A 22,207-nucleotide genomic window follows, 5' to 3' on the forward strand; every position below is an offset into this window, starting at 1 on the left:
TGTTTCATTAGATCATACTCTTGCATGAATATGCACATGACATTCCTTTAAATATAAGCATCATAGTCAATGGAACCACTTATTCTATATTCCACATTGTTTAATCTACTCGTTTTCTACCCTGGTCTACTACGTAGGGTCCTGGTTTTGGGCGCCAATTAGGGCAAAAGGTCAACATGAACCCCGACTTGAAGACAATTCAGCAGCAGGATCATAGGAATCCAGCATAGAACCTAGACAATAACCTTAGCGACAAACCAAGTTCCCTACGTGCAACCCTGAGATGTCCCCCCCCTCCCAATCACACAACCGCAAAGCATAATGACCTGCCATGGAGCCATCGGCAAAAACCGGGACGCAACACGGGATATTCGGGAAATGCTTTTAGCCATTGGAAAAGGCAAAGCTCTTCTTTGCTCATTTTCTGTTTCGACCTTTCTTCAACTCTTGTGCGCATCCTGCAGACTCACACGCTTCCTGCGACAGGGTGCGGACTGCGCTGGCTGCATGTCGGGGGAGATCGTCACATTCTCGGGTTGACGGTGTGCCTCGGTCACAGCAGGCCACTTCTCGCGTCCCCGCATTTGGCGTTTTCGTCGAGTTTTCGCTTCTTTTTCTTTTTCTTCTTCTTTTCTTTGCTTCTTCTTGGGTTTGCGTGCAGATGCGCTTCTGAGAGAGCTCGGGGCAGATTCGTTGCATTGAAGGCGCACATGCGACAACTTGCCACAGAATGCGCGAGGGCTCGTTTTGAGACTCGGACGGATCAGACCGAATCAGATCAGATCAGATTACAGACTTCAGACTTGATTAACCACGCTTTACTTACTAGGACACTAGGACACTACTGTATCTACTAATCGCAACACGTTGAAAACACGGAAAACATTGAAATTCGTTTCATTTACATGAGCAATGATGCATTAACCTTCCAAAAAACGAGCCATGGTCCAGACCACAGCGAAGAAGAAACTTGGCTTCGAAACAAGAAAAGAGGTATGTATCCCATCCGCACACCGGCGGTAAACAAATAACGGATCATAAAGCTTACCATCTATCGGCTAGATGATTGAACCTTTTACTCCATGGAGAGACCGAGGTTCTCCTCGGCGGGCACCACACGAACGGTGTTGGTGTGGCCCATGCCGCCGCGCCATCCCTGGACACAGACGATGGGGTCGCCCTTGTTGACAATGCCGAGCTTGAGACCGTGGTTGATGGCCCACTTGAGACGGCGGTCGACATCCTCTTGCCAGATCTTGACGTTGAAGTCGGGCTTGGTCTCGGGGAAGTAGAAGGGCCAGACACCGCGGTACAGGTGAGAGTACTAAAAGACTTGTCAGCAAAGAACGACACTCGAGGATTCGATTTTTCAAACTTACGCGAGAAGCGGTGGCGTTACGGGTGACCATCAGAATGGGGCAGACGGGACGGTACTTGGACAGAAGGCGGGCGGTTTTGCCGCTGTGGTCATGTTAGCATCTTTTCATGGTGGATTGATTGCGGGACTTACCTGGTGGTCAGGACGACGATGGCACCAGCGTTCAGCTCCAGAGAGGCGCTGACGGCAGCCATGGCAATGGACTCGGAGGTGTCAGTGGGGCGGGGAGCAAGGTTGCGGAGCTCATCGAACACGTTGAAGTGAGGGATGGCGACCTCGGCCAACAAACAGGTCTCGGACATCATCTTGACGGCCTCGCAAGGGTAGTTACCCTTGGCGGTCTCACCAGACAGCATGACACAGTCAGCACCGTCGAGAACGGCGTTGGCAACATCGGAAACCTCGGCACGAGTGGGGCGGGGGTTGTATGTCATGGACTCGAGCATCTGAGTGGCACAGATAACGGGCTTGCCCTTGATGTTACACTTGGCGATCATCATCTTCTGAGCGATGAACACCTTGGGGGCGGGGATCTCGATACCAAGGTCACCACGGGCAACCATGACACCGTCGGTCTCCTCAAGAATCTCATCGAAGTTGTTGACACCCTGCTGGTTCTCGATCTTGGCAATGATCTGGATCTCCTTGCCGTCTTCACCGAGAATCTCACGGATGTGCTTGATGTCGCTGCCGCGACGGATGAAAGAGGCGAAGACCATGTCAACGTTGTTCTTAACGCCGAAACGGAGATCGGCAATATCCTTCTCCGAGAGAGCGGGCAGGTCTACGTCAGTGCCGGGAAGGTTGACACCCTTGCGGGAGGAGATGTTGCCGTTGTTCAGACACTTGACCTTGAGGGTCTGGTCGTCAACAACCTCGATGACCTCGAAGGACAGAATACCGTCATCGACATAGATGAGCTTGCCAGCAGAGATCACCTTGGTGATGTTCTTGTAGTCAAGGTACCTATCGTCTGTCAGTCCTTGCCACCCAGCAGAGGAAATTCAATCCAGCTACGCCAAACGTCGAACCCAAGCTGTCATCAAAGGAGGGAATCTTACATGTTCTTATCGTCACTGGCGGTGGCGTATTGCTCATCGGTGGTGATGTTGAGGATGGTGCCCTCCTTGATGGGGAAGTCCTTGTCACCGACGGTGTTACCAGTACGGATCTCAGGGCCCTTGGTGTCGAGGGCAATGGCGAGAGGACGGCCAGTCTGGATACGGGCGGCCTCACGGGAGTTGTCAATGACAGATTGGTGGTACTGCGTGGATGTCAGCAATTGAGCGATAAGTACGTTGGTTTGCAGATACTGACCTCGTATGAGCCGTGGGAGAAGTTCATGCGAACAACGTTCAGGCCAACTATTGCCAAGTCAGTTTATCTCCTACACAAAAGAGAATAGCTCAACGCTATCAGAAAGTATCGCCGTACCTGTGCGGAGAGCATTGATCTTCTCGGCGGAGTTTGTCTTGGGACCTGTTATCGATAGCCTGTTAGCGGGGTATTCTTGACCGGAATTTTTTTTTATCTGTCTCTCCCTCTCTCTCTCTCTCACACAGCTTGGAAATGGAAGTTAAGTTGAATGAGTGACGTACCAATGGTACCGATGATGGAGGTACGGCGGAAGTTCTTCGCAGGCACCATCTCGGTGTTAAGCTTGGAGTGCCACTCCAGCTTCATGCGGTTGCTCAGGTGGTCGAGGGAGCTAGTGGCCGCCATTGTGATGTGATGAAGAAGATCTTTTAGTGGAATAGAGGGAAAAGTGAGAGCTGATCAAATTGAGGATCAGAAAGGATGGAGAAGAAAGAATGAGAGGGGAAGAGAAAACGGAAGTTGGGTGAGGGGCGGGAGGGAAAATGTTGACCACCGGTGTGAACATCTCCGGCCACATCCCAATACTTTTTTTGGTCTCTACTAGTGGTGGACCATCGAATTACCCTATCAATTTACACCCTTTACTAGATCTGCTCGGTATTATTTTCTCTCTTTTCCTCTATTCTTGTAGCTCTACACCGAAATCCATGCGGAGGTCGGTAGCGGGACGCCCGTTTAGGCAGAAAAAAAATTATATCTGTCAACTCCAGACCGCAAAAAGCGGAGGACGGAGTGCCCCGTGCTGTCTTTCGCGCAGTACATTGGAGTCCCCCTCTGCTCTTTGGCCTATCGAATAAACGTGACAAATAGAGGCACTTAATTGATCGAGCCGAAACGGTTCTCGGTGGGAGAGCTTATCGGCCGAAATGGGTTTAGCGTGGGTAGTGTAGCAATCACCCAGGTGCCGGGGCAGGTGATTAAGTCAGCGTGTCTTATGTCAGGCCTCAGCCTCACTCCAGAGCTCCAGCCACACTCGACGTCATGTGAATTTGCACGTGACCGTTTCGATTATGCCCGTCCCCATGACAGCTGGGATCATGTCTTCTTGTGCATCTTCAGTCTCTGGGTGACGGTCAAATCCCTCAAAATCCACAGAATTGATCTTCTGCATTTGCAAACATGGTGAGAACTCCCTGCTGGTCTCTCTCGGGCAGCCGAGGTTTCCGATCCACTTGGGCACGAAGCATGAAGCATGACTGACTCTGACTCTTGGTTGCGACCTAGTTCGGCCGTCTCACTCATTATGCATTCGATGCAGTCCTCTGTAAGTGGTTTGCCTCTACCGCATATCCAGACTTCGAACTGATCCCAAACTCCAGTCTCCGCCTTTCTGGCAGGTGTCAAGCGATCGACAGGCTTAACGTAAATACACCCTCCCCGACGGTCTCCTTCCTTGGGATCCAAATATTTCCCTCCGCTCCGCTCAGATATGTGGGATCATATCAAGAATATTGGACTAACTCTGTCACCCCGCGCACCCCATCTTTGGGTAGTGTGCGCGTGGGAACTTCACAGCCCCAGCGTTGACTCCGATAAAATCTCAGACAACAAGGAAGTCCAAAAATGGATCAATAATTACCTCGGTGTGGGCGAGTGGGTGATGGACCAGTCCGTTGCTGTCATGGGTTCTTCCGCCTGGTTCGAGCGCCGCCGGTGATTTGCACAATACATACTCAACTCAGCCGAACCTCCGAAGCAACCAATACTTTTCAAATGGAATTAAGAATGGTGTGTGTGACATTGGCTGATGAGCTAGCAGAGTGGTGTGCTTGCTGCTCCTGCTCTGCTTCACCCTGTGGAATGTGACGATATCAGTTTGTAAATATTGCGGACGGTGTCTCCTTGCCTTCGGGCTTGTTCGTGCCCAAAGGCTGGATTGACGAGTGATGACCAATTACTATCTACGCTCCACTTTTCGACCGATCACTTTCGACCGATGTTTTAAGGTCTGGCGTCCTGGCTTTGAACGGCTTGTTTTCGATACCTTTTTTTGTGCCTATTCTTTCTCATACAAATCCATGAGGTTAGCAGACAATTAGTCCTCGATCGTGTTGGTTGGTTTCCAATGGGGGTTATGTTGGGGCTTGGGATATTAGGCATTTGCTATGGGCTTATTAGACGGAGTCGTCCAGGACTGTAGTCTGAAAGGTCAATTCTGCTGATACAGCGGAATGTGTGCGATATAGCCTCGGTGTTTCCTAAAATCATTTCCTAGGAAATATAACATCAGACCCAAGTCACTCTTCATTTAAAGATGATGGCCATCAACAAGGGGGCAGCTCGGGGCGTAATTCGTCCAAGCAATCAAAAAGGTAATCGCTCAGGGGTATGTAAAACAATACAAGAAGGTCCAAAGCACGACAAACATCTCAAAAGGTCGCTCAAGTCTTCAGTAGACCGTCAATATCCACACGCCGGTAGTAGGAGATGTGTCCCATTTCCTCCCAATAATGACCCATATAATCGGGAGAAATGAGAATTAGTTGGGACTTGATGTAACAGTCTGATGAGGTCATGTTAGAAAACACGATTTTGATTGACATGGAAAATCACTTACCATCATGGAAGCCTAATCCCGCCACATGTCCCTCGCAATGGACGATACGGGCTCCTGGAAAGGGGTCGTCTGTTGTAACCCGAATAAGGCCTTTAGGGCCAATGTCCTCGGCAATAAATGAATATTGACCTCGAGGAACATTGGGATCACCTGTGAGCTTGATAGCTTCTAGGCGACCTTGATGCACGGTCTCTGTGACATCCATGGTCTCACCAAGATCTTCACTTTCGGTGCTTGAGTCAGGTTGACGCAACAAAAGGAATTCACACCCATGAGCTGAATAATCGCCGACCCATATTCCCTGGTAGGGCTTCTCCTTTGTGGGGGTGTAAAGTTTGGGGTCAAGAGTCGAGTAGGTCACCGTGGCCTCTCTTGGGCCTGAGGAGAACACATGTCGGTAGTTCGCCCATTTCCTCAAACGAAAAGCATGCTCTGACAATTCGGACAGAGAACATGGAACTTGTGGGCATCCTGGCGCCTCTGGGTCAATCCTGGGGTCACGACTTACCCGTGCATCGCTAGGAATGATTGAGGGTGGCCAGAAGTCATTGGATTGCGGTTTCGTAGCAGAGCAGAATGAAATCGCACTGTAAACATGCTGCACTTCCAAAGCCATTGGCATCTGACGTTCCACAATCAAGGAACGTAAGACTTGCATTGGGGTGGTGGATGAGTTTGGTTCCGGGTCTTTGAGGAACAAAACAGGATCATCCAGCCACAAATGAACCCGAGGATCAAAATGTTGGATAATCACATCTGGATTCGACTCCCACACATCAAATGAAGGAGTACCACGCTCTGCAAGGATCCGATATGCTTCAATCACGCCTCGGCGGTTATCATATCGCGCCAAGATCAAGGAGCCAGTGTTCTCATTGTCTGCAAACCAGATCTTATGCTGCGGTATGAACCAGCATGGATGATACGCCAGATATAGACGACGAAATGATTGGAAAATACCTGGATCTCCAATGGGGGTCGGAAGTCTTGCATTTACCAGGCCAGCCCACAGCAGATCGCTGGATCCATGATCGACAAGAGCCCGGCAAGTGGATGAGGCACGGGCCAAGTCTGGCGCTGAGAGATAAGAGAGGATCCAGTGGATAATTTCCGCGGGCAAATCTAGAAAGGATGTGGAGTTTGATGGGGATTTATCGGCCATGACATAGATAGAGGATTGATCTGAAACGAGATCACTAGCATACTGAACAGAGAGGGGCGGTCAGCTATCCTTGCCACAGTGTCGGATAGATATGACGAGCATACCGTGCCGGACGACGTGTCGTCATCCATATTGGAGCGGTTTCACGGGCTCAATCTAGGCGTTAGAGTGCCTGTGTCACAGATGGCATCACTGAGAAGAATAGATGGGAAACATGGCAGAGAGGAGATGTGTTCAAGTTTATGTGCCACAATAGAGCTCGATAAGAAGATAAGGGGACAAGGCCCACTTTGTCATATCTGTGGGGTAACTCGCCATTCAGCTGCCGTGAAATCGGAGGCCACTCACGAGAACGGACTGTCTTCATCGCAGGGTCGTTTCAACATTATAACTGCTGCCCAGAGGCTCAAGACACAGTCACGTGTTGATGACATCACCTGCCTTGATTGCACGACCAAAATATGACATAGACCACCCTAGAGCATCATCACAGGCATAGCAATAATGCGGGCTAATCAGGAAGAAGCCTAAGCTTATGGCTCCTTCGTAGCCCTAGTTCTGGCTAGTCTTGGACAAGCAAATAGGACATTCAAAACACGTAAGCCTAAGTATTTTGGCCTGAGGCAGCAGATCACATGATCACCCAAAGAAGCACATTGTTTACGCCGGATTAGGAAAGACCAATCTAGGCACGCGCCTGCTGCCTGCCTCGCCCCACAGTTTGTTTGTTTACAATATTTGTGATCTATACAGTTGGGCTCTATAAAGGGGCTGCACGGTGACTTTCCATCCTTGTGAAACCTTTCCTCTGGTGTGAAGTTTCATTTGTGGCAAATTAACCCACGATTCAAACATGGATATCGCTCGACCAGCAAGAAAACGGAGGAATAGCTCTGTATCCAACTCGAGAAGTCAATCTCCAATCTCACACCGAACCAGGCAAAGCCTTACCGGGGTTGCTTCAAATAATGGCTATTGTCAACAAAAGCCAGTGAACGTTACACCAAAGAAGTCAAGAAAAAGAGTTCGGTTTTCCGATCCCGGTCCTCAGTTGCTGCAGGATGCAGACATCGGATCCACTGGCTTGACGCCAGCCATGCGGCGTACATCCTTCCAAGGGCGGGGTGCATCGTCAGGATCAGGGGATCGCACACCTAGCCGTACAGCACGACGCAGATCCGCTCCGACGCCCCGGTTCCAACGGCCTTATGACCCGGTTGAGCCATTTGATGATGATTGTACGGAGCGAAGGATCCAATTCACGCCACTGCGTCAGATTTTGGATACGCGAACCCAAAGACGAATCCGCCGGATTGGGTTGAGCGATGAGATCAATGATATTCAACGCGAGAAGCGTGAATCGAGCAACTACGAGAAGACCATGCGTAATCTGATTCAAGAGCGGGATGCACTGAAGGAAGAGCTGAGATCTATGAAGCAAAGTGGACTGGGCTTCGAAGGCCAGTCCTCGGTGGCAGAAGCTTTTTGGATGACGCCGGAGACACCTAGGCTTTGTGATGCGGTGTCTTCGGCCTCCAATCACAGCCCGCATGACACTACTTCAGTCAATGGCGAAGATGATACTTTTATGCTGAACAATACTGCAATCGTTGTGTCCAGCTCCCCTGATCTCCGTGGTGTTCAGAGTTGCAACCCACAGCTCACGGATACATGGATGCTCGAGGAAGCCTCAACGATACATTTATCTGCAGAAGCAGCCGAGGCCGACACCCTTGCCATCGATCTGGAGACTGCAAGGAAAGAAAAGAGAAATATGTTTGATGCTTGTCGATCTCGATTCTCCGGACTCAATGAGCCCGCAATGAAGGAATTGTTGCGCCAGTCGTCGCCTCCTCCAAACTTCTTCGATAACGTCTTGGAGATCCTGGGAAATGCTGTGTCTCGTGCTTCTGATGCTGCTGATACCCTTGAAGCAGTCAGTCATGAATGCTCTGGTCTTGGGTTCTCTGGCGAGGGGGTGGAGGCTGTTATCGCCGATATGCGATCTCATTTCCGCTCAGCACGTCTTGAACTCGAACGTGCCGTTCCCGGTGAAACTTCTAACGTTAGTCTTGAGGATGGCAAGGGGACTCTAAGGGCATTGGTAAGACGCGTTGAGTCCCTGGCAAGAGACTTGGGAACAGAACATAGTTACCACCGTGGCTCACTTGGCCGCGAAAAGGCCCTTCGAGGTCAATTCGACGCTTTACTACACCGATACGAAGCAGCTGCAGACAAAATTAAAAGTCTCGAGGATTCAATCACATCTTCAGCGGGGGACATGCTCCACACGCGAATGCGAATGCAAGATCTCGAGCGCGAAGGCCAAGAACAGGCCGTTGGGATTGACAGATTAAACACTGCCCTCGACAAGTATCACGACGAAGTAAAGGGTCTCGAAGACCTAATCGACAATCTCGAAAAAGAGAACATGGCCGCGAAGGAGGAATATGCTCGACAAATCTCCAAGCTCAAGAAGCAAGTTGCCTATGAGCGCTCCAAGAGATTCACTGCCGAATCTTCCGCTTCCAAAAATGATGGCCGCATTAGCGAGCTCGAGAAGACAGTTGAGCACAATCAAATCCAAACCTGCGACTTGATGGCGCAGGTAGAAATTCTCGAAAAGGAACACCAGCGGGCTGTGGAGGCTCTGGAGCAACGCACCAGCGAGTTGCAGTATCATGAAACGGAAACTGGCACTCTCAATGTTCGCATTTCAGACCTCTCCACATCATTAGATGGAGCCAAAACCGAGGTTCAACGTCTCCGCCTAATCAATACGGGCCTTGAGGAGCAACTTCAACAAGAGCTTGAGGCTCGCGATGCGGTCCTTGACAAATGGGCTGCAGACCAAGCACGGTCATTTGCCAACATGAAAGAGGCCATCAATGCAGATCGTCGGAGGGCCAAGATCCGCGCGGCTAACTGGGAACAAAAATCGGACGATCTCATGTCCGATGCCACAACAATGGGCTGTGGAAGCGAGCCCATCACCCCTGTCAGCATGACACGTTTTGTGGACGTTGAATTTGGTCGGGGCAAGGAACGCCGGCGAATGGATAGTGGTATTGGGATTCTCACTGAGGAACAACTCCTGAAGGATGATGGTGTATCAGACCTACGGCAAGGCCTTGATTCTGATATTGATTTACCCTCATCTGAATTCGTTTAATCTGTATTATAGACTCTTGCCTTCACTTTCGCTTTCCTTTCATTTGTAATATTGTGGCATCATTGGAAACACCAGCTTTTTTTCACATGTTAGATAAAACAGTCTCTCATTATATATGATATTGCGCTTTCTATAAATATATAACAAATGGTATCACTCTCATAAAAAAACAGGATTCAAAGACAAAAGACACAAGACAAGCCAGTTCAGGAATGAATGGCTTGCGGGCCAGTTTCCTCACTAGCCACCTTCAGCGGCCGAGGCTCAGGCTCCATATGCTCCTTATGTCCAGGCCGAGCAAAGATAGCACCAAAGAAGTTGAGAATGTTGGTGGCACGAAGCACCATCGTATAGAACAGCGTCAGCCCAACCACAAATATCTCCTCCTGGGCAGCCTGGCTATGAGCCTTGGGGCCATCAAACTCAATCTTTCCAACCTTAGAGACAGCCCATTGGTTGGCGCAGAACCTAGCAACAGGATTCTGATTCTCATCAACGCAGATGAAGTCCCACGTCTTGAATCCACAGTCGCTTGTCCAGGTCATGGTGACTGGGGTGTCGGTGTCGGAAAAGTTGAGAGAACGGTGGGTATAGACTGTTTGCCAGCGTTTCTGGGCTAGCAACGTTCCTTTCTGTCCGTGGAACTTGTAGTTGGCGTTGATTGAGACCATTGAGAGCTTGCCTGTTCCGACGACTTCTTCGTCCGAGGCTCTTTTCACGATCATACTTTCTGATTTTGGGAGCAGGTTCCATGGGAAGTCGACGATGTATTTTGGGTCTTTGCCTGGGCTATTGATGTCCGAGATGATGGCTTTGAATTTCTTCCATGTCATGTCTACTTGGAAGGTAGGGTTGGAAGTAGTTTGTTGAGGCATAGCTTGTTCGGGCGTATCAGAAGACATTGTGAAGTTGGAAGTATTCAATTGAGTATCATATGACGGGTTGAAGACTGAGGGTTTTCAGGAGGAATGTGAACGCCCTTATATAGTTGGAGATGATCCCAAGGTCTCCATCACAGCCCTGCGGCGCAGAGTCTTGGCAGCAACTTTACCCTCCCGCTGCGCTAACCGCTTTGGGTGCCACTGGCCGCTGTCCCAATCAAACGCTTATTCTCCGCTGTTCTTCCGAGGGGCGATGATGTCAATCAGCGTGAGATTTGGGGGCCAAATCATAGCATTTCCCAAATGCGCGGGATAGAGCCAGAATCGATTTTCAGCTGCAAAAATGGCCATGTTGATAGAGTTTAGGTTAAGCACTGGTCTTGGCGCTATACTTGATTCTTGACGATGACGTTGGTGGACGTAACTACTTACTGTAGCTCCGGCTCTCAACTTCGCAACCTAATACTTTTCATCCTATAAACTCACATTCAATACGCTCACTGTATTCCAAAGATGGCCGACGAAGAAACAAATGCCCACAAATACCGCCTGAGGGTAACAGCAGGACCGGAATATGAGCCCAGCACTCACCAAGTGGTCCCGGTAAACGGCGAGACCCTTCGAATTGAGAACGACCATGCAATAATTAGTCTCTGCGTGCGAATTCAAGATTACACAGGTAACACACAATCCTCATGGCCCGTCTCTCATTCAAAAGAGCGTGCGCTAACTCAAACAGGCTTCCCTGACGGCTCGGCATCTACAAGCCCATATTTCGAACATCCAAGACACACAAAGGACCAGTATTCAATATCTTTCTCAATAATCTTCAAGGAGCCCGTAAACGGCAACAGTCTCGTCTTCGGAAATGATTTCGACAAACCGATCCGCGACATCCTCCCGCCAGGCTTCAACGCAGCCCTGCGCATGGTCAAATGGACTCTTGACCCTAGTCTAGATGGGGATGCGTACGCTGACAAGCCGTATCTGTTTAGTCCTGCACTGGCTACATTGAATTATCTCCGGATCGGGGAGAAAATGAGCAAGTCGGATGAGGTGCCAACTTTGCATAATGAGGTTATTGAAGAGGGTGCGGATGGGGAAGAGGCCACTGAGACGCGGAAGGAGTGGCCTGATGCAGATTCGAGGAAGAAGTTCTTCCAGGACGAGGCTAAGAGGAAAGACTTTGATTTCGAAGCTGGGAGGCTGTATGTGGCCGATTTTGGGAATCCTTATCTGGCTTTCAGTGGTGAGTTGTATACGCCATTCGGATGATTTGATTATGGCTGATTCGTATGATAGATTTCTCGGTTCGACTTCCTGGGATCACTATTCATGCTATGAAGTATGTGAGTGATAAAGATCATGACTTGCGTTATGTTCTGAAGGATGCGGAAACGGGTCGGGTTTATCTTGTTGTTGTGTTTACGGTTGTCCTACGTGATATCGCGCCCGATCAAGGATACACTCAGGCGGATGGCAAGGGCAGCCTGGGAAAATTCGACTGGGAATCGGAACCATCAGCGGCGGATGTTGAGTGATACGCTTTGTTAGGTGGCTAAATCCACTTAAAATTTAGATCAACATAATACAAGAAACAATTTTGGTCTCCTTGCGAATCAACTGCAAACCATGGGTTATAAATACAAGGTACCTCTTACAGTCTCTTCAGGACATCGTCCAAGACCTGCTGGGTGGTGGCCTTGCCGCCCATGTCGGGGGTAAGGAACTTGCCGGCATCGAGGTTACCATCGACAGCAGCGTAGATCTTAGCAGCGGCGTTGTGCTCACCGAGGAACTCAAGCATCAGAGCGACACTGCGGAAAGTAGCAATGGGGTTGGAGATGCCGAGACCCTCGATATCGGGGGCAGAGCCGTGGCAAGGCTCACCAATAGCAAAGTTGTCACCGACGTTAGCGCTAGGAACGAGACCGAGGGAGCCAACAAGGGCAGCGGCACCGTCAGACAGAATGTCACCGTACAGGTTAGGGGCAACAATGACATCGTAGTACTCGGGCTGGCGGAAGAGCTTGTAGACCATGGAGTCGACAATCTGTTCCTCGACATGGATGGAAGAGAACTTCTCGGCGGAGAGAGCCTGACGAGCAGTCTCACGGAAGAGACCGTCGGTCTGGGAGAGGACGTTGGATTTATGGGTGATAGTGACCATGGGCTTGGTGTGGTGGGTGGTGCCGGGAGCGGCGTTGCGGATGGCCTGGCGACCGAGAGCGATCTCACCAGCCATGGTGGCAATGCGAGAGGAAGCACGCTCGGAGATACGCTTGATAGCCTCGGCGACCTTGCCGTTGGGGCCATCGATGGTGCGCTCCTCCTTCACGTAGAGATCTTCGGTGTTCTCACGGACAGTGACCAGGTCGATGGGGTTGCCGCGGCTGCTTCCAGCGGTGGTCTTGACGGGGCGAACGTTGGCGTACAGGTCGAGCTTCTTGCGGAGAGCAACAATGGGGGAGGAGTAGCCGGCGACCTTGGTGCTTGGGGAGCTGTTGACGGCGTTAGCCGGGTCACAATTTGCATGACCAATTGTTGCTTACCTGACAGCACCGAAGAGGGCACCATCACACTCCTTCTTGAGAGTGTCGACGGTCTTGTCGGGCAGAGCAGTTCCTGTCTTCTGGAAAGTGTCGAAACCAGCCTCGAGGTCGACGAAGCTGAACTTGAGGTTCAGGGACGAAGGAAGAGACTCAAGGAGCTTACGGCCGGCCTATATCAGAGCAAAAAGACATTCAATTAGCCAATTGGTCTGTCTTGAAGTCGAGAGAGCTACCCACCGGGATGACCTCCCGTCCGATACCGTCTCCGGGGATGAGACCTATATGATCCTATTAGCCAATTGTTGGGTAATCACATCGCAGAACCGGGCAGTTGTACCAATGCGAAGTGTCCGGGCAGCAGCAGCCATTTTGATAGACTTATTGAAGAGTTGCTTCCTGAAATCGACAGTCGCCGTCATCGGAGCTTTTCATTTTGTATGCGGGATCGGATAATCCTTGATCCGAGCATACTCCGGGGTCCGGAGTAGATGTCGTGACATATCTACAACGACTCAAAAAGGCTTCGGTTTCCCTTACCTTCTATCAGTTGGAAGAAGTTTTTTGATTAGTATGGTCCTACGTAGTCTCTAGTCAACCAGTGAAAGAGCAGGGGTAATGGTCAGCCGTAATATCACAGGCTATGGATCTGCACATGCACTACCTAAACGGGTCACTGAGCGCGAGCATGAGAGTAAATAACCTTGGATCAGGTGCCACTATCCAAGCGGCTCACAGAACCTCGGATAGTCTTTTTTTCTCTTGAATCTTTCTGTCGCTTGTCAGCCATTAAGCTCGTCTTTTTCGGCCAAGCATATACGCGCTAAACCCAAATGGGTCACTTTTCGCGATGTGGGTCCTCAAGTATAGAGTCAATGAATACGACAAATTGAAGCTCCAAGGACCAGAGAAGACATTTAAGCAGACCAAAAATCCTTCATTAGATTCCCACTGCTATTTCTATATTTTCTGCTTGTCAAATACGGTTTCACTCCTTGAGACAGCTTACTATGGCACTCAGCATTCTATCCCGTTCCTCGGACTCCCCGATTTCGAGTGGAAAGCGCAATATTGCCATTGCAGAAATCGTGATATTCTCTATTATCCATATTGCCCAGTTCAGCACAAGATTCATGCAAGAGCGGCAGTACTGGCATCACACCAAGAATAAGAAAATTGGACGCTGTGTACTCTATTCTTGGTTCAGTATGGTTGGTCTCCTGTCGCAAAGTAAGTGAAGCGTTCCTTTTCTCGCACCCTGAATAACAATCTAACATTCAAACAGTTCGTATAGCTGGCTCGGCTGTCATCCTATCTACCTCACACCCTGACAAATCAATGCTCATTGCCGAATCCGCCTTGCAAAGTGTAGGCCTCTCGCCTCTTTTGTTCGAAGTTAGTCTGGTCATGTTACGATGGTATGTCAACAGCAAAAACTACTCAAGTCTCTCTGAAATATTAAATAACACTTCATTCTCCAGTGGACAATCCGGAGAATTTGGCCCCGGCAACTCGAAGTGGTCCAAATGGACCCGATTCGCCCTACACTTCTTCCGTTTCCCAATTTTCATTGCCATCGTCTTGGCAATAGTGGGAGCTTCTATCAACATGCGTGCCCTAGGAGAAGCTGGATCGGTGGTTCTTGTTGTCACATTCGCCTATGTATGTTGTCTTGTTGCTTGGCTTGCATTCAAATCAGGAACAATTCTTCCTGAGTCTGGAAACCGTGCTGCAATCGTGACTGTGTTCACTCTGCCATTCCTCTTGGTGCGGGTTATCTATTTCCTTTTGCTGGAATATGGTCCTCCCAGGTTCAACCCGGCCACTGGTGATATTGGTATTCTGGTTGGAATGGGGCTTTTGATGGAGATTATCATTGTTATGATACTTTTGGTTGCTCGTGGTGTGGCTGAGCCTGTTATGCCAGCTTTTTTCCCTAAGTCTCTCGTTTATGAGGACTTGGAATCGCCTGTAAATTGAGGATTGGGCATTTCAGGATAATTCGTTGACGGCAAGGATAATTCATGTATGTATGGCTTTTTCAAATAGCTTTTGCAGGTTTATAAAATTGGTTTGTAATTTTCTGGCTGAGCTGCCGCGTAGGTCTTTGAAAACTGTCCCAGACGGCTCAGAATCCATGATCTGGTTACTGGATCGACAATTTCTACCGCCACGCGGAGAGGAAACCCCATTCGATAAGGCCCCATTATTCCAACACTGGTGTACTCAACTGATTTACAAATTTGGTCGCGGTAAAAAACGACCATGGCTGCGTGCTCACCGGGCTGGCAACACGTTCTCAAAATCTCATGAATTATCACCATGTAGGAGTAGTAGCCGCAGTAAATAGTTGCCTGGTTCACATCTGTGTATGTGAGAATGACAGGGTATAGTTCATCTCCTGCTAACGAGTCGATTTCAACTGGGAGCGGTGCAATTTGAGAAAATTTCTCATACCAGGTGGCAAGCTTCGCCTGCATCTCGAGGGCTTTTGAGAGAACTTCGGTTATGGTTTGCAGGGCTGCTGCACTTGCCACATCCATGTGTCTCAGGCTATAGAGCTTGTGCACAAGACTTGGTGCATGTGTGAAATATGCAAAGAACAGCTCGATGCTGTAGTGCAGGTCAGACGGCAAGTCTGTTGTGAACTGCTGTCGCATCTTCTCGTGCCATACATCTGATGCCAAGAAGCACTCTTCGCCCGAGAACATTGAGTGCATAACCTGCCGTCGTATGAGCAAATATACAGGTGTTTTGGTCTTTGAGTATGAAGGGGACATACAATTAACCCTCGGGAGGCTTTTAGTAATGAAATTTCAAGCGCATTAGAATACCTGTCTGGTCCTCGAATTTTGACCAACTGACTGAGGCCTTTCGCGTGCCTCATCCATGACTCTGGGTCATCAGTGTCGGTGAAGAGCTGGAAATTATCAGCATCCATTGCAGTTAGGCTATTCTGGGCAAGCATTACCTCATACATGCACAGTAACACGACCGCACAAAAAATATGAGTCGATAAGCTTTCAGCCGGGGATCCTAATGATCTTCGTAGACCACGCAAGGCTTCCCCATAAGCTGAGCGGGCATATGAAACCATTTGTGGATTTTCAGCCAGGCGTCCAAAATGATGTGCTGTGAAGGATCTGATAGTCGCATCCAATACCCGATTCTGACCATAGATAGATGGAAGAAACCCGAACCAGCGGGTCACAGCATGAATCGGACTGGGAGTGACAGGCTGAGAGAAATCATCGATTAATACACATAGATGTTGTATAACATTCCCGTCTGGCGAGGTTAGAGAGGCTGGCTCCTCTCGAGGAATTAGAGCTTGACAGGTCGGGTCAAGTTCAATTTCCGGACTGGAGGTACCACTCTTGGGTGTTTCGTCCTTCTTGTCCTCTGCCGGACGACGCTTGTCTCGGTATGGCTTTCCGGTGATGAATTTAAAGCCTTTATCATACCCAGGACATGGCTGACCATAAGTCTCGCATCTGGCACATCCAGGCACTCTTCGGTCACACTGTGGCATCTCAGTAACATGACATAGGACTCTATTTATGGGACACTGACCTTTACCCGGCGCTTGACACAGCGCAAGCAGCCATTGCTACGAGGCCCACCAACCATATTCAGGCATGATCCAGGAGCTGCTCAGAAGTGATAGATCCCGAATACGAGAATGTGGTGTCACGTGCATGGGGATCCGACTGGTCTATCATTGGCCACACTCACAATGACCAAGTTGATCGGACGTTCGAATGGAGAGATAAGTTGTGATAGACTAAATATGTTCTAGAAGCAATAAGCTGCAGAGTGGTACTGTGGGGAGTGTATGCATGTCAGCCCTTGGCTTTGGCCCTCCTGGTGGTTTTTCTTTTCTCCATATACAATTCAACTGTCAGTTATCTCTGTTTGATGAGTGTTATATGCTCTTCGATCCTATTACTAGGTAGATCCTCTACATCCTCTACATCTCTGCATACTTGAGCCACGCGGGACGATACCCCGCATAACCCTGTCGATCTCGCCAATTCAATATGGAAAATAGTCTTATTGACGTATCAACTAAGCATATTTTAGCTTGCTCTTAAACATGGAATCCGTGGGAGGGAAATTCAGGTCAACGGTTCGGCCCTATCGACCGGTGGACCAAGTCAAAGATCCCAGCCTGAACACCTGAGGCAAGATTTCCCCTTACTGAATCATATCATATTGCAATGTGTCCAGACGTGTTTCGGGTGTTTCGGGACTCCTTAGGTGGCATCTCCCAAAGCCCCTGAAACTCCAGATCAATTGGCGCTAGTCCACACTAGCGTGATGTATGTAATAGTTTCCCTTTTGCTCATTCTGTCCTCACCTTCATTCATCGTGTTGAACCCTTCTGGGGACATGCAGTGCGGTCTGCGGCTTACCGATTAAACGTCACTGTTCTCCCGTTGCTTATCCCCAACTTCGCCCCCTGTGCTCCGCAGACGCGTTCCGTGACCCCCCCCTTCACTACACATGCCCTTGCTCGAGCGTGAGCCTCAGCAAAATGTCCGATAGCAACCCCCATCACCCAGGCGTGCGCAGCTTGCTGGCCAAGTTCGAAGGCCAATCTCCGATTACCTCCCCGCCCTCCCGTGGCAGATCTCCCGCCGCCTCAGATTCCTCGGGGACAGCTCGACAGTTGTCCAGGGTCCGCGCGAGCTTCGTGAATGTCGAAGGAGCCCTACAATCCAATCCAGCATCGCCATTGAGGAAAACAAGTGGACGGAGTGATAGCCCGGGCATATTTGGACCGAAAATCAAATCAGAGGATGTGCAGCCGGATCGGCAGAACATGGCTTCACCCACTCCAATCAGCTCGGTAGAGCACACCCAGAACGCGACTTTGGCCCAGATCATGGCGGAAGGTCGATCCGAACCCCTTCAATCGAAGACCCAACCGAATAAAACCACCCAGGAGCCTGCTGCACGCTTGAAGACTGAGTCCCAATCGCAAGACGCGCCGAAGGCAGGAACTGCCCCCGCCAAATCTAGGTCTACAACCTCTGAGACCCCTTTGCAGAAGTCCGACGGTTCAATCAAGAGAAAGCCATCTACTGTTGGATCGACGGCTAATAGGCCATCGACTACTGCCACATCGACTGGCGGAACCCGATCCCAAGCTACCTCCAAGCCATCAGCTCGCGAAGTGGCCAAGGAGCGTTCTAACTCCCTTGCCCATAAGCCGAGCCGTGTCTCCTTGAACCCCAAGACGACAACACGGCCAGCCCGAGGTGCTACTCCCGTAGAACCTTCAAAGCCATCTCCTACAGTGAGCAGATCTACTCGTCAGGCTACAACCACCATGCCACCACCCCCTAAGCCAGCAAGCACTCGGACAGCCAACACTCTGACGAGAAAGCCCTCAACCCTCAGAAATGGAGCTGGATCCCAACCGCAAGCGACTTCATCGACCGGTGTTCGCAGACAGTCATCTCGCGCCTCGCTGCCGGCCCAGTCAGCCAGTGAACGCCCCAGTTCTCGGGCCAGCGATGCTCACTCCAACAAGCCAGTCAACGAGGGCTTCCTTGCTAGAATGATGCGGCCTACTGCTAGTTCCGCCAACAAGTCCCTTGAGAAGACGGACGCGAAGCCTGTGCCCAAGACCACACCGGCTTCAAAGGCCCCCCGGCAGTTTATCGGTGGCAAGATCCCTGAGCGGACTGCTTCACAGTCAAAGCCTAAGACTACCACTCTGCGACCTCAGAGCGAGAAGTCTCAAGCTGCAAACAAGGTTCCTGCTCGTGACCACCCTGTTCCTCAGAAGAAGCAGGAAAGCGAGAAGGAGAATATCGTGGAGCCTATCGAGGCCAGCCACAAGGAGCCCCTCGCTGTAGAGAAGACACAGGCTACTGCCGCGGAACAGCTCGAAGCGGTTTCTGAGCCAGTTGAGGAAATTGCTGTATCTGTTCAAGCTGAACAGCTCAACGAGAAGGCTATCTCCACCGCCGAACCAGTTGAGAAATCGGCTGAAGTGTGTGAGCCCCTTGTTGAAGCCTCAATTGATCCTGTCGAGCCCGAAACTAAGGTTGAGGCCGAAGTTGAGGAGGTCCTAGCCGCAGTTGATGAGGCCGAGGCTCCCATAAAGGCTGAAGTCGAGGTCCCTGTTGAGACAATTACATCAATTCCCGAGGCTATTGAGACTACCACTTCCCCCGTGGTGGTTGATGCCACCCCAGTTCAAGCCAACGAGACTATTGAAGAGCCCGAGGCCTCTGTTCCAGCCCCTGTCGAGGCTGAGGTGTCTGAGCAGACGACTGTTGTCCATGAGCCGGAACTAGACCAGAAGTTCGAAGCCAAGGTTGAAGTTTCCGAGGAAAACGAGGCGGTTCCAGTCAAGGACGTCACCGTTCCTGAGGCTTCAGAGCCCGAGGAGAAGGTCGCAGAGGAGAAGTCAGCAGATATCAAGCCTACCGAGGCGACGCCCGCCACTGAGGCCGAGTCTAGCAACATCGCCCTCGATATCACTACTCTGGCACTGAACTAGTGGATGTCATGTCATAGTAGCACCACGCATAGAAATGCTACACTCCGCCTATTGCATTTCTGGTCACATTTTGAAACATTTTAATCTGTTTGGTTAACCCTCTGGCTTTTCTCTTCTTGCCCACCGTGGACCTCTTATCTCTTTTGAGGCTTGCCCTCAGTTTTCCAAGCTTTCATACCGCCAGGGGCTTTTATCTTCTCCATTCTAGCATCATCTCCCCTTTTATGTTTTGGGTTCTCCGGTTATTCTTTCTTCCTTTGCATTCTCTGTACCGATTTTGAGCACATTATTCTTAGCGCTTAGGTGCATTACATGTATTGAATTTAGCATCTTGATTTGTCAATACAGCGGGGTTCAAAGCTTTACAAGGAAACATTTACTTCATTTTGGCCCATTTCCGAGTCTTGAATAAATTCGTAAACCCATATGAATGTGGAGATGTAAAAAGACTGATGATCATTGTTTAACAGACTAAACGCTTCAGTATGATCATGACCAGCAATGACCAACAAGAAAAACAAATATGCAAAGCCAAAACTTATCAGAAAGAACAAAGCAAGAACCATCACAGCCTTTTCTCAAGCTTCTTAAAAAACCGGTTAACACCACTCTCCAACCGCTCTGCCTTATCCTCCAACTTCCTCGGCCTCTGTCCAGGATTCTTCATAGCCTTCTGGGCATACTTTTGATAATGAGACCCAGCCTCTACCTCCGTAGGCCGATAAGCCTGACTATGAATATCATACTCAGACGCACCAGGCTGTCTCTGCTGCTGACTAGGTGCCTTGTCATACGAGTAATTCGAGAACCCACCCATAGGAACCGGCACTGAAGCCTGTTGCTGCTGCTGTAACTGCTGTTGTTGTAACTGAGCCGAAGGCTGGGACGAACACCCATAAACCTGCTGGTCATACAAATGAGCATTAGGGTCCTGAGGCGGCGGTGCAAACGACATAGAGCCCTGTCTCTGCGGACTAGCTTTTACATCCTGAAACTGAGCCGGCTGCTGCGGTGGCGGTGCAAAAGACAATGAATTCGATCTTTGTGGACTGCCACTGCCATTCCACGGCTGATTACTCGTGCCAGTAAGGAAAGACTGGGGGTATGACGGTGGAGGTAGGCCAGGGCTCTGCATGGAAGAGTGAGTTGAGAACGAGCTTGTGTGCTGTAAGCCTGCACTGGGCGGTGGTGAAGCGTAGCTTGATGCTCCAATTGATGTTGTTGTTGGTGGACCAACATAGGATAGTCCCGGTGTTGGGTTTGAGGGTGGGGGTGATGCGAATCCTCCTACACCTCCTACGCCACCGATTACTTGATGTGGGGGTGTGTAGGGAACGCCACTGTCTGCTGCGAGGGCAGCTGCTAGGCCTGTGCCGTCCATGCCATCTTCTGGAGGTGGGGTCTTCTCGCGATGCTTGATCGGTTCTGGGGCTGCTGGGGCTGCTGGGTTATATGGCAGCGGGGCGAAGCTTGCTGGGTCTTTTTTTTCCTCTACTGGGAAGTAGCCGGTGCTTTGGCTCTGATCGGTTGGTAGGCCACTTGGAGGAGGTGGATGGAAGTTGGTTGATTGGGAAAGTCCTTTGCCCTGAGATTCTGTGATTTGGGGGTCGGACCGAGAGTTACGTGTCTGACCGTTTTGGTAGGCTGGGTCTGAGACGGCGACATTTTCAAGTTGTTGGACCACTGAACTTAAGGGTTGCTCTGGTTGGAGAGCTGGCTCCCTGTCTGTTTCGACTTGGGTCTTGGGGAGGACTACTTCCGCTGTGTCCAAGAATTGGGTCGCATCTTCCTGGCCCCAGAAGTAGATATCTAGTGTATGAAGACGGGGATAATCTCGGAGATCATTTGGATCATCCCGCGGGTCCCCACTAGGCAGACGCCATTCATGCCGAGGGGACGCTGATGAATATGTGTTTTGCTGAGACGGGTTCGTGTGTGCATCGACGGTCAGGGTACAGAGTGTTGGGAATTGAGACGAGTGTCGAATGTGTACATTATTCAAGTCTCCGCAAAATGCATCCTGCTCTGGCGACCCAGGATTATTGGCTATCTCAATGCGGGCTTTGTTCTGAGCGGCGTCATGGTACACATATAGATATGAGCCCTTGTCAAAGCGGTGGTGATATGGCGACGGTCTCCGGGTTGGCTCTGTGAAATAGTAATGTATATCTGCAAACCTATTACTTCTGCATTAGACCAGATCCAACGTCTTCAGCTTCATGGGAAAGTTAGTTCGGCTTACACCGTCAATAGACGCTCCTCCCCGGCTAATGGTGGCATGATGTATATCAAAGAACAAAGAAGTGAAGAAAGAGAAAGAGAAAGAGAGATTCTATTGAAGAGCACAGCTAGACTGAGGGGTAAATTATATAAGTTTGACTACTCGTTGGGCGCTTAGAAGGTGATGTGATGGCATGGTACTGGTGACTTGGCCATCACATATATCCACTGCGGGCGGTAAAGTATCGGGTACCTGGTCACCCATCGCACGGAATTACCGTTTCTCCGAAAATTTCCACCCCGAATAATCGCAAGCAAGTCGGTGCTGCATCACCGATCTCCTGTCTTTGATTCCCCCGGACAATTGCACGTCAAGCTTTGTCAACACCTGTCA

General features: G+C 50.1%; 11 protein-coding genes across 11 annotated transcripts; 5 read left to right on the plus strand and 6 right to left on the minus strand.

The window, feature by feature from the left end:
* Positions 1–1,075: 1,075 nt before the first annotated feature.
* On the minus strand, positions 1,076–3,100 carry N7511_010314 (pyruvate kinase CDC19; the record flags this gene model as incomplete). The annotated part of the gene is made up of 7 exons (XM_057132691.1): positions 1,076–1,324; positions 1,380–1,461; positions 1,511–2,344; positions 2,440–2,642; positions 2,696–2,742; positions 2,813–2,857; positions 2,977–3,100. 7 exons carry the CDS (start codon positions 3,098–3,100, stop codon positions 1,076–1,078), a joined length of 1,584 nt encoding a protein of 527 aa, XP_056980679.1.
* Positions 3,101–4,184: 1,084 nt separating this feature from the next.
* N7511_010315 (DUF1748 domain-containing protein) lies at positions 4,185–4,412 on the plus strand (the record flags this gene model as incomplete). Its single annotated transcript, XM_057132692.1, has 1 exon — positions 4,185–4,412. The coding sequence occupies one exon, from the start codon at positions 4,185–4,187 to the stop codon at positions 4,410–4,412; it is 228 nt and encodes a 75-aa protein (XP_056980680.1).
* A 724-nt stretch (positions 4,413–5,136) lies between these two features.
* On the minus strand, positions 5,137–6,605 carry N7511_010316 (uncharacterized protein; the record flags this gene model as incomplete). The annotated part of the gene is made up of 3 exons (XM_057132693.1): positions 5,137–5,258; positions 5,313–6,516; positions 6,579–6,605. 3 exons carry the CDS (start codon positions 6,603–6,605, stop codon positions 5,137–5,139), a joined length of 1,353 nt encoding a protein of 450 aa, XP_056980681.1.
* Positions 6,606–7,570: 965 nt separating this feature from the next.
* On the plus strand, positions 7,571–9,646 carry N7511_010317 (uncharacterized protein; the record flags this gene model as incomplete). Its single annotated transcript, XM_057132694.1, has 1 exon — positions 7,571–9,646. One exon carries the CDS (start codon positions 7,571–7,573, stop codon positions 9,644–9,646), a length of 2,076 nt encoding a protein of 691 aa, XP_056980682.1.
* Positions 9,647–9,852: 206 nt separating this feature from the next.
* Positions 9,853–10,548, minus strand: N7511_010318 (uncharacterized protein; the record flags this gene model as incomplete). The annotated part of the gene is made up of 1 exon (XM_057132695.1): positions 9,853–10,548. One exon carries the CDS (start codon positions 10,546–10,548, stop codon positions 9,853–9,855), a length of 696 nt encoding a protein of 231 aa, XP_056980683.1.
* Positions 10,549–11,040: 492 nt separating this feature from the next.
* N7511_010319 (DUF1769 domain-containing protein) lies at positions 11,041–12,068 on the plus strand (the record flags this gene model as incomplete). The annotated part of the gene is made up of 2 exons (XM_057132696.1): positions 11,041–11,776; positions 11,830–12,068. 2 exons carry the CDS (start codon positions 11,041–11,043, stop codon positions 12,066–12,068), a joined length of 975 nt encoding a protein of 324 aa, XP_056980684.1.
* A 116-nt stretch (positions 12,069–12,184) lies between these two features.
* On the minus strand, positions 12,185–13,447 carry lysB (homoisocitrate dehydrogenase lysB; the record flags this gene model as incomplete). Its single annotated transcript, XM_057132697.1, has 4 exons — positions 12,185–13,028; positions 13,080–13,249; positions 13,317–13,357; positions 13,417–13,447. 4 exons carry the CDS (start codon positions 13,445–13,447, stop codon positions 12,185–12,187), a joined length of 1,086 nt encoding a protein of 361 aa, XP_056980685.1.
* A 639-nt stretch (positions 13,448–14,086) lies between these two features.
* Positions 14,087–15,056, plus strand: N7511_010321 (uncharacterized protein; the record flags this gene model as incomplete). The annotated part of the gene is made up of 3 exons (XM_057132698.1): positions 14,087–14,306; positions 14,362–14,494; positions 14,558–15,056. The coding sequence occupies 3 exons, from the start codon at positions 14,087–14,089 to the stop codon at positions 15,054–15,056; spliced, it is 852 nt and encodes a 283-aa protein (XP_056980686.1).
* An 80-nt stretch (positions 15,057–15,136) lies between these two features.
* Positions 15,137–16,706, minus strand: N7511_010322 (Zn(II)2Cys6 transcription factor; the record flags this gene model as incomplete). Its single annotated transcript, XM_057132699.1, has 3 exons — positions 15,137–15,799; positions 15,859–16,599; positions 16,650–16,706. The coding sequence occupies 3 exons, from the start codon at positions 16,704–16,706 to the stop codon at positions 15,137–15,139; spliced, it is 1,461 nt and encodes a 486-aa protein (XP_056980687.1).
* Positions 16,707–17,613: 907 nt separating this feature from the next.
* On the plus strand, positions 17,614–19,593 carry N7511_010323 (uncharacterized protein; the record flags this gene model as incomplete). The annotated part of the gene is made up of 1 exon (XM_057132700.1): positions 17,614–19,593. The coding sequence occupies one exon, from the start codon at positions 17,614–17,616 to the stop codon at positions 19,591–19,593; it is 1,980 nt and encodes a 659-aa protein (XP_056980688.1).
* Positions 19,594–20,158: 565 nt separating this feature from the next.
* On the minus strand, positions 20,159–21,873 carry N7511_010324 (uncharacterized protein; the record flags this gene model as incomplete). The annotated part of the gene is made up of 2 exons (XM_057132701.1): positions 20,159–21,770; positions 21,836–21,873. The coding sequence occupies 2 exons, from the start codon at positions 21,871–21,873 to the stop codon at positions 20,159–20,161; spliced, it is 1,650 nt and encodes a 549-aa protein (XP_056980689.1).
* Positions 21,874–22,207: the final 334 nt, after the last annotated feature.

Source organism: Penicillium nucicola (genome assembly GCF_028828085.1).
Source record: "Penicillium nucicola strain IBT 29836 chromosome Unknown utg000010l, whole genome shotgun sequence".
In the NCBI taxonomy this organism is placed as follows: Eukaryota; Fungi; Ascomycota; class Eurotiomycetes; order Eurotiales; family Aspergillaceae; genus Penicillium; species Penicillium nucicola.